Source organism: Notolepis coatsorum, assembly GCF_963971535.1.
Source record: "Notolepis coatsorum genome assembly, chromosome: 20".
Classification (NCBI taxonomy): domain Eukaryota; kingdom Metazoa; phylum Chordata; class Actinopteri; order Aulopiformes; family Paralepididae; genus Notolepis; species Notolepis coatsorum.
The window spans coordinates 24949931-24962594 of NC_140184.1; the positions used below are offsets into that span (position 1 = coordinate 24949931).

At 41.7% G+C, this 12664-nt stretch overlaps 1 protein-coding gene across 1 annotated transcript in view; it reads right to left on the bottom strand.

The window, feature by feature from the left end:
• ly75 (lymphocyte antigen 75) overlaps positions 1 to 12664 on the bottom strand; it is a 109124-nt gene that overhangs the window by 94342 nt on the left and 2118 nt on the right. Inside the window, exon 3 of the mRNA XM_084337079.1 lies at positions 332 to 505. Within this exon, the coding sequence (XP_084193205.1) occupies positions 332 to 505 (174 nt within the window). The remainder of the gene's footprint in view (positions 1 to 331; positions 506 to 12664) is intronic.

A 12664-nucleotide genomic window follows, 5' to 3' on the forward strand; every position in this document is an offset into this window, starting at 1 on the left:
GTGTGTGTGTGTGTGTGTGCGTGTGTCGGTGTATGCGTGTGTGTGTGTGTGTGTGTGTGTGATTCAGTTCTATTGATGCTGGACGTGTTTTAACATTGTCCGTTATGAAGTAAACACAGAAAATAGCCTGAGCACATTCTTCTGACGGCAGACACATTAGATCATCTTTATCGAAGAGCGCAGCCAGGAAAATAACCCGCTGTGCCAACATGGAGTTCAAACGCCAACAGGGAACTCTACAGCGTATTGGATTTTCTATGTGTCCATCATCAGTAATGAGTGAATGTTAATAAGGGGAGGCTGATGAGGAAAGAGCAGAAGGAGGACGTGCCTGGTTTTAGACATGTTCCCCTTTTCCGATCTCTGCCGTAGTCTGTGGTGGTGGAACACCAGGACAGTCCAGGAGAGTCTTCATCTGGAAGGCATTGGTGATGCCAGGCACCTCGGAGGAGGAAGGGGAACTCACAGGGAGCGCCGGCTGAGTTCCCGTTAGTGGTGTGAACAGCTACAGACGGGAGAGAGAGAAGTACACAAGCACAGCTCCTTTAGCCCACTGTTTACTTTAGATCTCCACTGCTTAAGTTAACACTGTTTAGGTTAACACTGTTTAGGTCTACACTGTTTAAGTCAACACTGTTTAGGTCTATGTTTGGGTCTACACTGTTTAAGTCAACACTGTTTAGGTCTACACTGTTTAGGTCTACACTGTTTAGGTCTACACTGTTTAGGTCCATGTTTAGGTCAACACTGTTTTGTTTAGGTCAACACTGTTTAGGTCCATGTTTGGGTCTACACAGCAGTTAGGCACACATGGGGCACTGAGGAAGACTTCGCTGAACCGTCACTGTCATAGGGCTATATCCTATATGCTTCTGTTATTTCTTAAATGTAAGCCTCTGGCATCTACAGAATCCAGAAATTCCCCACAGGGATTAATAACGATCCATCTCATTTTATCGTATATCATCTAACAACAATAGCTGATCAGCCGTAAATTGAACCCAAATCTAGTTTAGATGTCCGATAGTAAAACACTATATCAGAGACAGTAAGTCCGATAGTAAAACACTATATCAGAGACAGTAAGTCCGATAGTAAAACACTATAGCAGAGACAGTAAGTCTGATAGTAAAACACTATAGCAGATTGATTGATTGAAAAGTTTATTAACAGATAGCAGAATGGGTACAGTACAGCTCAATACATACAATTGTTAAGAGGATGCAGACCTGAGAAAGACTTTCGTCTTGTTTCCATCAGGGTCCCCCATTTTCAATTCATCATATGACACACATGACATACAGATAGACAGTACTGCTACATCTATACATTTATGACATACCAGATTTTCAAATACAGTACCGTTTGTGATACTAAAAAAATCCAGAAGAAGAGTATATACATTTGACATAGAAACTGTGCATTGGGGGAGGTTGGGTAGGTGGGGTGGGGCTGTACATTGGAGGTGGGGGGGGGGGGGTTGGGTAGGGGGGGGGGGACACACTGTACATTGGAATACTGACATACATTTGACATGGAAACTGTACATTGGAGGAGGTTGGGTAGGTGGGGTGGGGTTGGGTGGGGCTGTACATTGGAATACTGACAAAGCCATGCTTGGTCTTTATTGTACAACTGGGTTAGGACATTTGTAGGGGCCAGTTTTGAATTGCAGTCTCCCGTAGGTGTTCTTTGAGAGTGTTTTTGAAGGTGGGTAGTGATTTACATTCCTTTACAGCTTTGGGTAGGGCGTTCCACATTGTTGTGGCATAATTGCGAAACGTGTTTAGTCCCTTGTTTGAGCCGAATCTGGGTTTTACATGATTACATGATACAGAGACAGTAAGACTGATAGTAAAACACTATATCAGAGACAGTAAGTCCGATAGTAAAACACTATATCAGAGACAGTAAGTCTGATAGTAACACTATATCAGAGACAGTAAGTCTGATAGTAAAACACTATATCAGAGACAGTAAGTCTGATAGTAAAACACTATATCAGAGACAGTAAGTCCGATAGTAAAACACTATATCAGAGACAGTAAGTCCGATAGTAAAACACTATAGCAGAGACAGTAAGTCTAATAGTAAAACACTATAGCAGAGACAGTAAATAGAAACAGTAAATCTGATAGTAAAACACTATAGCAGAGAGAGTAAAAAATAGAAACAGTAAATCTGATAGTAAAACACTATAGCAGAGACAGTAAATAGAAACAGTAAATCTGATAGTAAAACACTAGAGCAGAGACATTGCCTCCCTGTCACATGACACTCAAAAAGAAAATCTAATTAGAATGAGAGCAGAATAAACATGGACATAGAGACTGGGTTGAGCATGAGTGGGGAGAAGTTGGAGAACAATGCTTCTCTCCCTCGATTTTTAGACTGGGACAGAGAGAGATCCTCAAACATGTGTGGCTAACCAATTTGCAAAGAAACAATTAAGATTAGATGCATTATTTCACTATAGCAATATGTTGATCATTATACTATTATAGTTATTTTCCTGGACAGTAGACACACACACCCACATGTGAAATGTGTAGCTAGTTTGTTTAGTGTTCCATGGGTCTGATGTGAGGCTATGTAAGGGTAATAAAAAGGAAATTACAACAGGGCAGTAGGACTCACACATGTGAAACTTGACTGTAGCTTACATTTATTAATATTTTGGACACATACTGAACAGAAGATATTAGTTACAGAAAGGATTTCATAAAACTGTTGCTTTCCAAAGTAAAGATAGTAATATTTTGGCTAAGAACAGTTCAGTTTAAAATGTATCCCAACAGAACAGGGTTACTGAACTAAGTCTAGTAAACAAAAGTGAAACCAGGGTAGGTGTTATCTTACCATGACATTTGCAACCATAACACAACTACTCTTAACTCATTCAGCGGCAATCACGAAAAAAGTCAGGTTAACTCGCCATCGCTTGAGCGCCAATCACGAGAAAAGTCAGGTTAACTCGCCATCGCTTGAGTGCCAATCACGAGAAAAGTCGGGTTTTAATCGTTAATTCTTTTATTCGCTATATCCATTCATTTTTCATCCATCCAGCCTGATGTTATCATTGGGAATGGGTCTGAGCTCGCAAAAGGCCAATACCGGCGCCTAACGCCTTCCGGCCGGTATTGCACGTCATTGGAATCACTCCTGCTTGGGCTGTTCATCGATCTAAGAAGTCCGGTCCAGGTTTTACTTTCCGGGCATGACTAACATTTATAACACATGGACTGGGGAGACTCGAGCACCGTGGATTCATGTGTTTTGGTTGAGAAACGTTGGAAAGACGACCGCAATCAATATTTGGAATGGCGATCAGGAATTGGATTATTATTTTTGCAGTACATCAGATGTGAGGTAAGGACTCTATGTTACCAATCTTGGGTTAATCCGAGTCTGTGTGTGTGTGCAGGGCACGAAACTAGAGCCCGCCAAGCGCCATTGGCGGGCAGATTTTACGTTTGGCTAGTGAGACTGAGAGGTCTGTCCGCCATGTGGCGGGCAATCAAATAGCCATGTGAAAACCGATCGAAAATCATGATCCAATTCTTAGCAGAGTTCTCACTGTCTCAGCAAGACATGCAGCACACTGCTCCTCCTACTCCTCCTGCCCCTCCCGCACCCACATAAACAGAGGCTATTGCCTCGGACAGTCACCGTGACGTTAGTCTAGTCAGTGGGACCTCCGTGAGCTACCGTTACAAAATGACCCAGTCAACTATTCACTTTTAGTTTAATACATGAGGCATTGTGTAATGTTATCCAGCCGGCTAGCTACTGATAGCTCCTGATATCAACAAATGCTCCAGCAATAGTCTAGTGCATAATACCTCCATTGGCTAGGTAGCTCACGTTAGCTCACTACCGAAATGTCCCAGTAAACTAAATAGTTCACTGAGGCGTTGTCTTAACGTTATCTAGCAGTAGCTACAGATAGATCCTGATATCAATGTCTTATAACATGCGTATTCGAGCCCCTGGCTTCCATCGCATGAGGGGATGCTGAATAGGGTCCAGCTGCAGCGCAGGAGAATCCTTGCATGCTGAATGTAGAGTATAGGGTCCAGCTGCAGCGCCGGAGAATCCTTGCTGGAGCTGGAGGCTACTCGAGTATACACACAGACAGTAGAGCTTTTTGCAGATAGCGAGCATTTTGACTTGTTGCGTGGTGGCGATGTCTCGCAGATAATACAACTACAAGTATGATTATATAATATATATATATATTTTATATAAAAAAAAGAATAAAAAAAAATGTGGCTGGTAAGAAATATGCTTGGCGGGTAGATTTTTCTCATCTACCCGCCACTGGCCGGTGAGTCAAAAAGTTTATTTCGTGCCCTGTGTGTGTGTGTGTGCGCGCCTGCCGTTGGCTGCGACCAAAGCACGGAGGGGCGACTTTTCCTCCCCCGCTTCCGTGCGTGTATGATGAAATATAATACAGATAATCTAGCATTTATTTCATAAATCAAGCGACAAATGGCACGATTTCTAAGAAAATACATTGAAGCGCCGTTTGCTGGGGTTATTGGGATTAGACAGGATCACTCTAAAACTATACTCATATTCACCACGTTATAAAATGGAAAATGTATGTATGAAAATTTTTTCTGTTTTTTGCATGTTGACCGGAAGAAACTCACTGACAATCGACGTGTTTAGATCCATAGCTATAATATTTAATATAGTTTTAGCACTCGCAAACACCAGCATTATCCCCATTGAACAGAGCGCTGGCGGTAAACAGTGCACGGAATGAGTTAAGCCTGAAGGAATTCCCCCAAAGGACCAAAGAAAGATTAGTCAACTGTTCACTATTGTGATGTGCTCTACCCAGGCATGTCCCTAGCTGCCTACAACCATCATCTACCACAAGGCTGCCTGTCACATAATGAACATGACATGATGTAGCCTATACTGTGCATAGCATTATGAGTCAGTTTGGGTCTACATGACATCTGATCACTTGCCCTGGCCCTGCACTGCCCCCTTGCAGATGTAGGGTGTAGGGTGCACTGGAGAGAACTAGACCACTGTCCCCTTGCAGATGTAGGGTGTAGGGTGCACAGGAATGAACTAGATCACGGTCCCTTTGCAGATGTAGGGTGTAGGGTGCACTGGAGAGAACTAGACCACTGTCCCCTTGCAGATGTAGGGTGTAGGGTGCACAGGAATGAACTAGATCACGGTCCCTTTGCAGATGTAGGGTGCACAGGAGTGAACTAGACCACTGTCGCCTTGCAGATGTAGGGTGGACTGGAGTTAACTAGACCCACAGTTATGGATTATTAGACATACAGTGGCATGTCCGGCAGTGTGGCTACATGAATAGAGCTCCGGATTCGTGATTGGAAGATCACCGGTTCGAGCCCCGGTCAAGGCCATTGTCAGAAAGTGGTGTTGTTGTCCAACAGGGGGCACTCTGTCCTCTGGACTTGTTTAACCGTTTCTGCGCCATTAACATATTCCCCGCCAAAAATTAGTTTACGACGGGATGGGTTAATCGCAGAGACTAATCGCATACATGCATGCCGATTAATGACCTCTGAGCAGGTCCTAAATTATTATTATTATAGCTGCAGCCTCTGGTATAGTCTTCAGACCCTGTCTGAGCTGGCAGACGGTCAACAGCACCCTCTACTGCCAGGCGGAGCTATTGCATCTCATTGAAAATGGGCTTGTGTCTTAGCGATCTGAGCCGGGCGGGCGGGGTTTAAAGTGCCCCGCTACGGCGGTCATTTCATGTATGGACGAGGAAAGTCAAGTTAGACCGTGCTCACAATAGTTGACACTGGGTGCTGCAATCCTGAAGATATAAGTAGAAAAAAGCAGGAAGCCGGACCAGCACTCTCAGGTTTAAGGTTTCAATTTTTTTTATCGCAGCCGGATACAGACATGTTTCAGAACAAGTGTTCCTTCTTCAGTGTTAATGGCTAGCAGTATTAGTTTGGAAAGATGGTGGCTATATACAAGGTGGGCAGGAAGTGACATCAAAAACAGGTGTGCCTGGGATTACTGGTCAACTTTGACCCTAGGAAGGACATTATAATATGAAGTAAATTCCAAAATATTAAAATGACCAGAAACAAAATACATCTTACCCATAGCTAATAGGGCTAAATAAATGAGCCCATTGCAATATTTGCAAAACGAAAAGTCTCTTAAGAGCAGCATAAACAGAAGAAAACATTTCCTCATTCGTAAAAACAATGATAATAATAATAATAATAATAATAATAATAATAATAATAATAATAAGTGGTAAAAGTCACTTATTATAGGAAACAGGTTAACACGTTCTATGCAATTGAACTAATGGATATAATAACATTCGCGTTGCAATAGCAGCTTATGCCTGTCACCCCCTCTAGACTAGAGGGCCTGTAACTCGAGTCCCATATATTTCAGATCGTTGACGGCATGTTTGCATTTAGAAAAATGTCGAGCTACAGATGACTTGTTTTTTATGTCACTTCCTGCCCACCTTGTATATAGCCACCATCTTTCCAAACTAATACTGCTAGCCATTAACACTTTGATTGCCCAACCCGAGTTTTCTCGGGTTTACCCCTCGCGGGTTGAATGCCCATCACGAGAATATTTTTTTTTTTTTTTTTTTATATTAGCGATCTGAATTCATATTTCATCAACCGAGTCTACCGTTGGAAATTCAGCCACCCCAGACACTCAGATGTGAAAAAAGCGCCCCATATCGTCTCCCAGATGGTAATTCACCCTTTTGGATTGGACTCAATGAAAATGAATGAGAAAAAAAAACCCGGACTCCACATTTTACTTCTCACTCATGCAACTGGCGTCGATCAGCTTCACTCTGGAGCCTCAGAGCAGCAGGGATTATGTGTTTTTACAGTATATGCGGTGGATCAATAAAAGGATCGATTTTTTCGAATGGCGATCAGGAATTGGAATAATCCATTTGGATACCATCTGATCTCAGGTAAGGAATCTATGTTACCAGTCTTAGGATAATCAGACCCGTTTTCACAGAGATATAAGCGTTTCCCATATGTGTCCCCCAGGCTGTTTGACTGTGCGAGCGGTCAGGAACTAGGAGAATAAATTTTCAGCTCGCGGCACGAGCGTGCATGCGTACACATATACAGGGCTCTAAAGTGCGACCAAATTGCTCGCATATGCCCCTAAAAATATGTGTGTGCGAACCGTAAAACTCAATTACGCGCACGGTGTGCGAGTACAGATTACAGCCTCTCGTCTTTTTTTTCTCCGCCGCGAGAAACGTTAAAAAACTACAAGCCCCACATTGCACTCAAGCCAACGGTCCAATCACAGTAGAGTGACGTGACTGGTTTCAAGAGAAAGAAAGCAAATGACCAATCGGAAGCTCTCATTTGGCTTGTTTACTTCCTGAAACGCCACCATTGCGATATGCGAGAGTTTCCCCGAGACATGTAACTTCTAGTCTTACCAATAGCAATATATTTTAGAACACCTAGATTTAGCGATAACAATAGTAATATAACGTTAATGCAACAAAACGAATGCCTTGCTTTGTTAATCATAACGTTGATGCAGTAGCGTATGCCGTTGTGTTGACTGTAACGGACATAATAACATCATAACACTGTGTACACATTCAAATTGCGATAATCGATTCTAACATTTTCAAATCGATGCAGTTGAATTTCCCCCTTAGGATCGATGCATTGTTACACCCCTACACCAAAGTAACTGGCCCACTGTGTATCTGTGTGTACAGCTAACTTGGCTAGCGTTATCAACAGCAGAGGTGGGCATTAGGGTCCAGCTGCAGCGCCGGACGGCCGGAGTGCAAGCGGTGTGACGTAATTGGCAGACTCGACTGTCAATCAATGGTCTACCTGACACGCAAACTCATAAACAATGTTTCTGTACTGGAGGTGTACAGTATTTCAATAGGCAACCCTGAAAGGATTATTTCTCTAGAAGAGCAACACAGCCAAAACAGGCATTGTATGCATAAAAGGGGCAAAAGCTAAAGTTAAGTGACTGTTACTTTTGTAGCAGTAGTTTGATTTGATAGTTATTTGATAGGGACAGCACATGTTAACACTTTGATCGCCGGGGTTAAATTCATATTTTACCATCCCTCGCCAGCCCTATTTAACATGGAGAAGTTCCCCTTCTTTGCAGGGCTATAACTTTTTAAATTGTATTGCTAAATTGACATTACTATGGCCCATTCAACGTCCTATATCTATTGTTCAGGGTGTAGCAACGTTATACTTTTTCATTCACATATTCATACTAAAATACGGTCTAAAGCAGGGGTCAGCAACCTTTTTGACATGGAGTGCCTGTTTGAAATATAGTTGTAACTAGTGTGCCTCAACAATATTCCATGCATCGTAATATTTTTTTCTCATAATCAGGTCTTTTTAATGATAATTTTTACATTATTACATCATTATTGTTATTGTTATTATTAACAATATTATTATGATGGTTGTATCAACCCTAAATCTGAGTTGGGGGGGGGGAATGCAATGCAGACAAACAGCTGCATACAGTGCGACCATTTCACTCACATTTGCCCATTAATTTTTGGACACATCACACACCATTGGTGTGTGTACTGCACGTGTGCTGTCATAGCTCCACCTACAGGCCTAATGGAGAACACCAGGATGTGAATGGAGGGTGAATGTGAGGTATATCGTGTAAATAAGTTTTAATTGATCGCAAGACTACACTGTAAAAGAATATATAATAATAAGTTACCAGAACTTAAAAATATTGAGTTCAGTTACTGTGCATTAAGGTTTTCAGTTTTCAATCCATAATAAGTTAACAGAAAAATAAGTACACAACCACATTATTTCAACCTAATAAAACTATGTTTATTGTCATTGTTTTAAGAACACAAGTTGACTTGGTAATACTCACATTTTGAGTAAAAAAATTGCTTTTAACATGTGCAATGTTCAATGAAATAGAAAAATAAATAATACAATTTGTTGATTAATCCCACTGGTCACAATGGTGACCATAATAATGTTTTTGTTATAAGGCTCTGCAAATGTTACTGAATGATGTAGCAATGTATTTCCAGCTAAATTGAAATAATAAACAAATAAAGGGTCTCAATTAAATATGTGGTAGTAAAAAGAACCTGTGGGAGGATTTCAACAAGATAAATGCGACAACAGTGCAAAATATTTCACTATAATAATTATTTCAAAAAAAGAAAAAAAAAAAAAAATTTACTGCTGCCCCCTGTGCCTATGCAAATGCCCCCGCGTGCCTATGCAGGCACGCGTGCCTAGGGTTGCCGACCCCTGGTCTAAAGTATAAGTATGTTTTTATCGTTTTCTGCAGCTTTCTCCAGAACTTGATTTATAGCCCCAAATGTATTATATTGATGATCAAATACAGTTTGATAGGAATCTGTGCGAGATAGAAAATGTCAACTGGACGTGCTTCTAGGAGTTACTAAGTATGATCTGATGTTGACCGGATGGGCGGGGGGTCGTTTATAATTCCGTGGGCAACGTTATATCATTCATCTAGTGTGGGTGATATGATCATTAGAGCAGTTAGTAAAGAACACGTTGAAAAATAACGCTGGGTCTTACCGTATCTTCCTCGCGCCGTTGGACGATGAGCGTGGAACTGAAATATTCCTATTATGGGATGTAGAAATATCCGATCCATTTCCAGGTTGTATAATAGTATATACGTCCAAATCATGTTGTTTATCGAGTTATTTGCAACCGATCGACATCCAGTGTGTCAAGATGGAGTCCTGCTAACGATAGCGAGTGCCCGGACGAAATATGGGTGAGCACCACTTCATCCATGGGTGAGCACCACTTCATCCGCATCGGCCACCAGATGGCGCTCTTGAACCGTTGGAGAGTTGAGAGGGGCTCCCCAGTACATATAATGTCTCCGGGGGAGAAATATGATTTCGATCACAGATTTTTGAAATATTGATATCAAAGACGCTGTCCAGCGTCTTCGGCAGAATAAGCATGGCGGGGAAAGACGCTGCACAGCGTCTTCGGCGATTAAAGTGTTAATGAACATCAAGTACAAAATACAAAATGTAAACATGCAGGGTTGTAGCAAGAGCTAATTTACACAATGCACGCACAGTACAAATATACATTTATTTTTGAAAAAAATAAAACTATTTTACTTGAAATATTTTCACTGTGCTCCTAAATATTTTTGGGTGCTCCTAAATTTCTTTGTGTGCTCCTAACTTTTTTCATTTAGGAGCACCTGTGCCCCTAGTGAAAAAGGTTAGCGTAGAGCCCTGATATACTATCGATAATCTAGCGTTTATTTGAAAACTATTCATAAATAGGCCGAAAAATGTCAACGTTCTAGAATATTCAAAGGGCGATTATCATGGAATGTCTTCTTTTTCCGTGAAAACGAGTGCTTTTCAAAATCTAGAAAACGGAAATTAACCGATAAAAAACAATCCGCTTTGACAATGTTGACTGGAAAATGAGTCTTTGATAAGCGACGGGCAGATTAGACACATAGCCATAAAACATAGATTAGGCGATATTAACGCCAACATTGAAGTGGTGCTGGGCATTCAAGGGGGTAAAAAGGAATTAAGCTTGGGCTCTGAAAGTGTTAACACTGAAGAAGGAACACTTGTTCTGAAACATGTCTGTATCCGGCTGAGATTAAAATTTTCGAAACCTGAGAGTGCTGGTCCGGCTTCCTGCTTTTTTCTATGTATGGACGAGGAGACATAATAGTGATAATCTAGCGTCGATTTCAGGATGATTAGATAATCAGCCGAAAAATTACAACGTGATGACTGGATTACAGTCAAATGCATTTTTCTCGCCTTTTCCTGGAATTACTGAAAAACACCCAAACCATACTCTATTCAAAACGGTATAAAACGGAAATGTACCGATGAAAAAACAATCTGTCTAAGCAATGTTGACAAGAAACAGCTCACTGAGACCCGACGGCGTTATTAGACCCATAGATATAATATAAGATATATTTTAAGCACTCGCAAATGTCAAACTATATCCATTGAATAAAGACCTGGCAATGAATGGGGTATTAGCGCCCCCTGCTGTGGCGGTCAATGTGCTAACGAGTATACTCGTTATTGGCCGCCATGCGTTGAGCGCCAGAAACGAGTTAACTCGTTTTTATGATCGTCATTTCCTTTATTCGCTATTTCCATTAATAATTCATCAAGCAAGGCTCCGGGAGACTCTGGACTCTGTCGGATATTGCAACGGCTCAATACCGCCGCCTGGTGGATTTCGGGCGAGTTGCACTCCACTCTCAACCAGATGGTGCGTTCTGTGCATCGGCGAAAATGTTCCGGGGAGAGCTCTCTTGTTATGTGGATCCAGACAAACACTCTAGTGCATTGGATCGCTTTCGAGACGCAAGAATCAATATGCTTTCTGCGTTTATTGCGTCGTACAAACGGAAAACGAGTCTAGCAGATGGAAATCAAATAATTGGAATATTTTTTCTCCAGACTCATCGGCCACAGGTAAGAGGAATCTAACGTTAATTCCAGCTCGATTGTCCATTTATTTCATTGCAATCCATCTGATCAACGTATGTCGTACTAAAGAAAGCTGTTATTGACAATCAAGGAATCATAAACGACTCCCCCCCCCCCCCTTTCCTTCACACATGATGGAGCATAATGTATACCGATCATATGCATTTGAATTTTTTAATATAGCGTGTATAGGAACGAAACGCCAATCGATTATGTATAATATGCGTCGGTCGGGGCCTATAACTCACGTTCTAGGAATTACTGCAGAACACTCTAAAAACATACTTATATTCACAACGGTATTAACACGACAATGTATGAATGGAAAAATATAACGTTCCCACATCCGGAACGATAGATACCCGATGTTGAATGGGCCATAGTAATGTCGATATAGCTATAATATTTAAAAAGTTATAGCCCTGCAAAGAAGGTGAGCGACTCCATAGGCTTACAGCGCTGGCAGAGAGAGGTATAAGATGGTCAAACTGAATGGCAAACATTGTGTTAAAGAAGACGTGTCCAGCCCATGGGGACATTAACGTGTGTTGTCGGGCCTTACAAATAAATTTGATTTGATTAAAGAACACATGACGCCTATTGCAAAGAGTAGGGGGTTCCCCGAGGTTCCTGGCCAAATTCCTAATCAGGTCTTTCACATCAAGGCCACCTGATCATCCCTCCCCCTTAATTGGCTGATATCAATCCCCATCTCCTGAGCCGTTCAGCCATTGTGTAGTAGTGTGATGTGTGCCTGGTGCCAGTGTATGGCAGCCATTGAGCCTGCATAGCCCAAGGTTGGGTGCTACCAGTGGTGGTGAAGGAGGCAATTTCCACCCTACATTGTGAGGAGCACTTTGAGTGTCTAGAAAAGCGCTATATAAATGTAATGATCATTCATTCATTCATACAATACAACATCCAGTTTCAATGAGGACACCCAAAGATTACGGGGACAGGAACGGCATCTCCAGCGTACTGTATGCTGTATGCTTTGTTTACATTTGTATTGTTTGTCAACATTGGGGGACATCAAGGTCTGGTATTTTGAGTTACAGTGGGTTCCCAATCTTGATTCTTTCATCAGTAATGATGAAATTAGTCTTGTGTACATGTACAGCTTATAGTGAA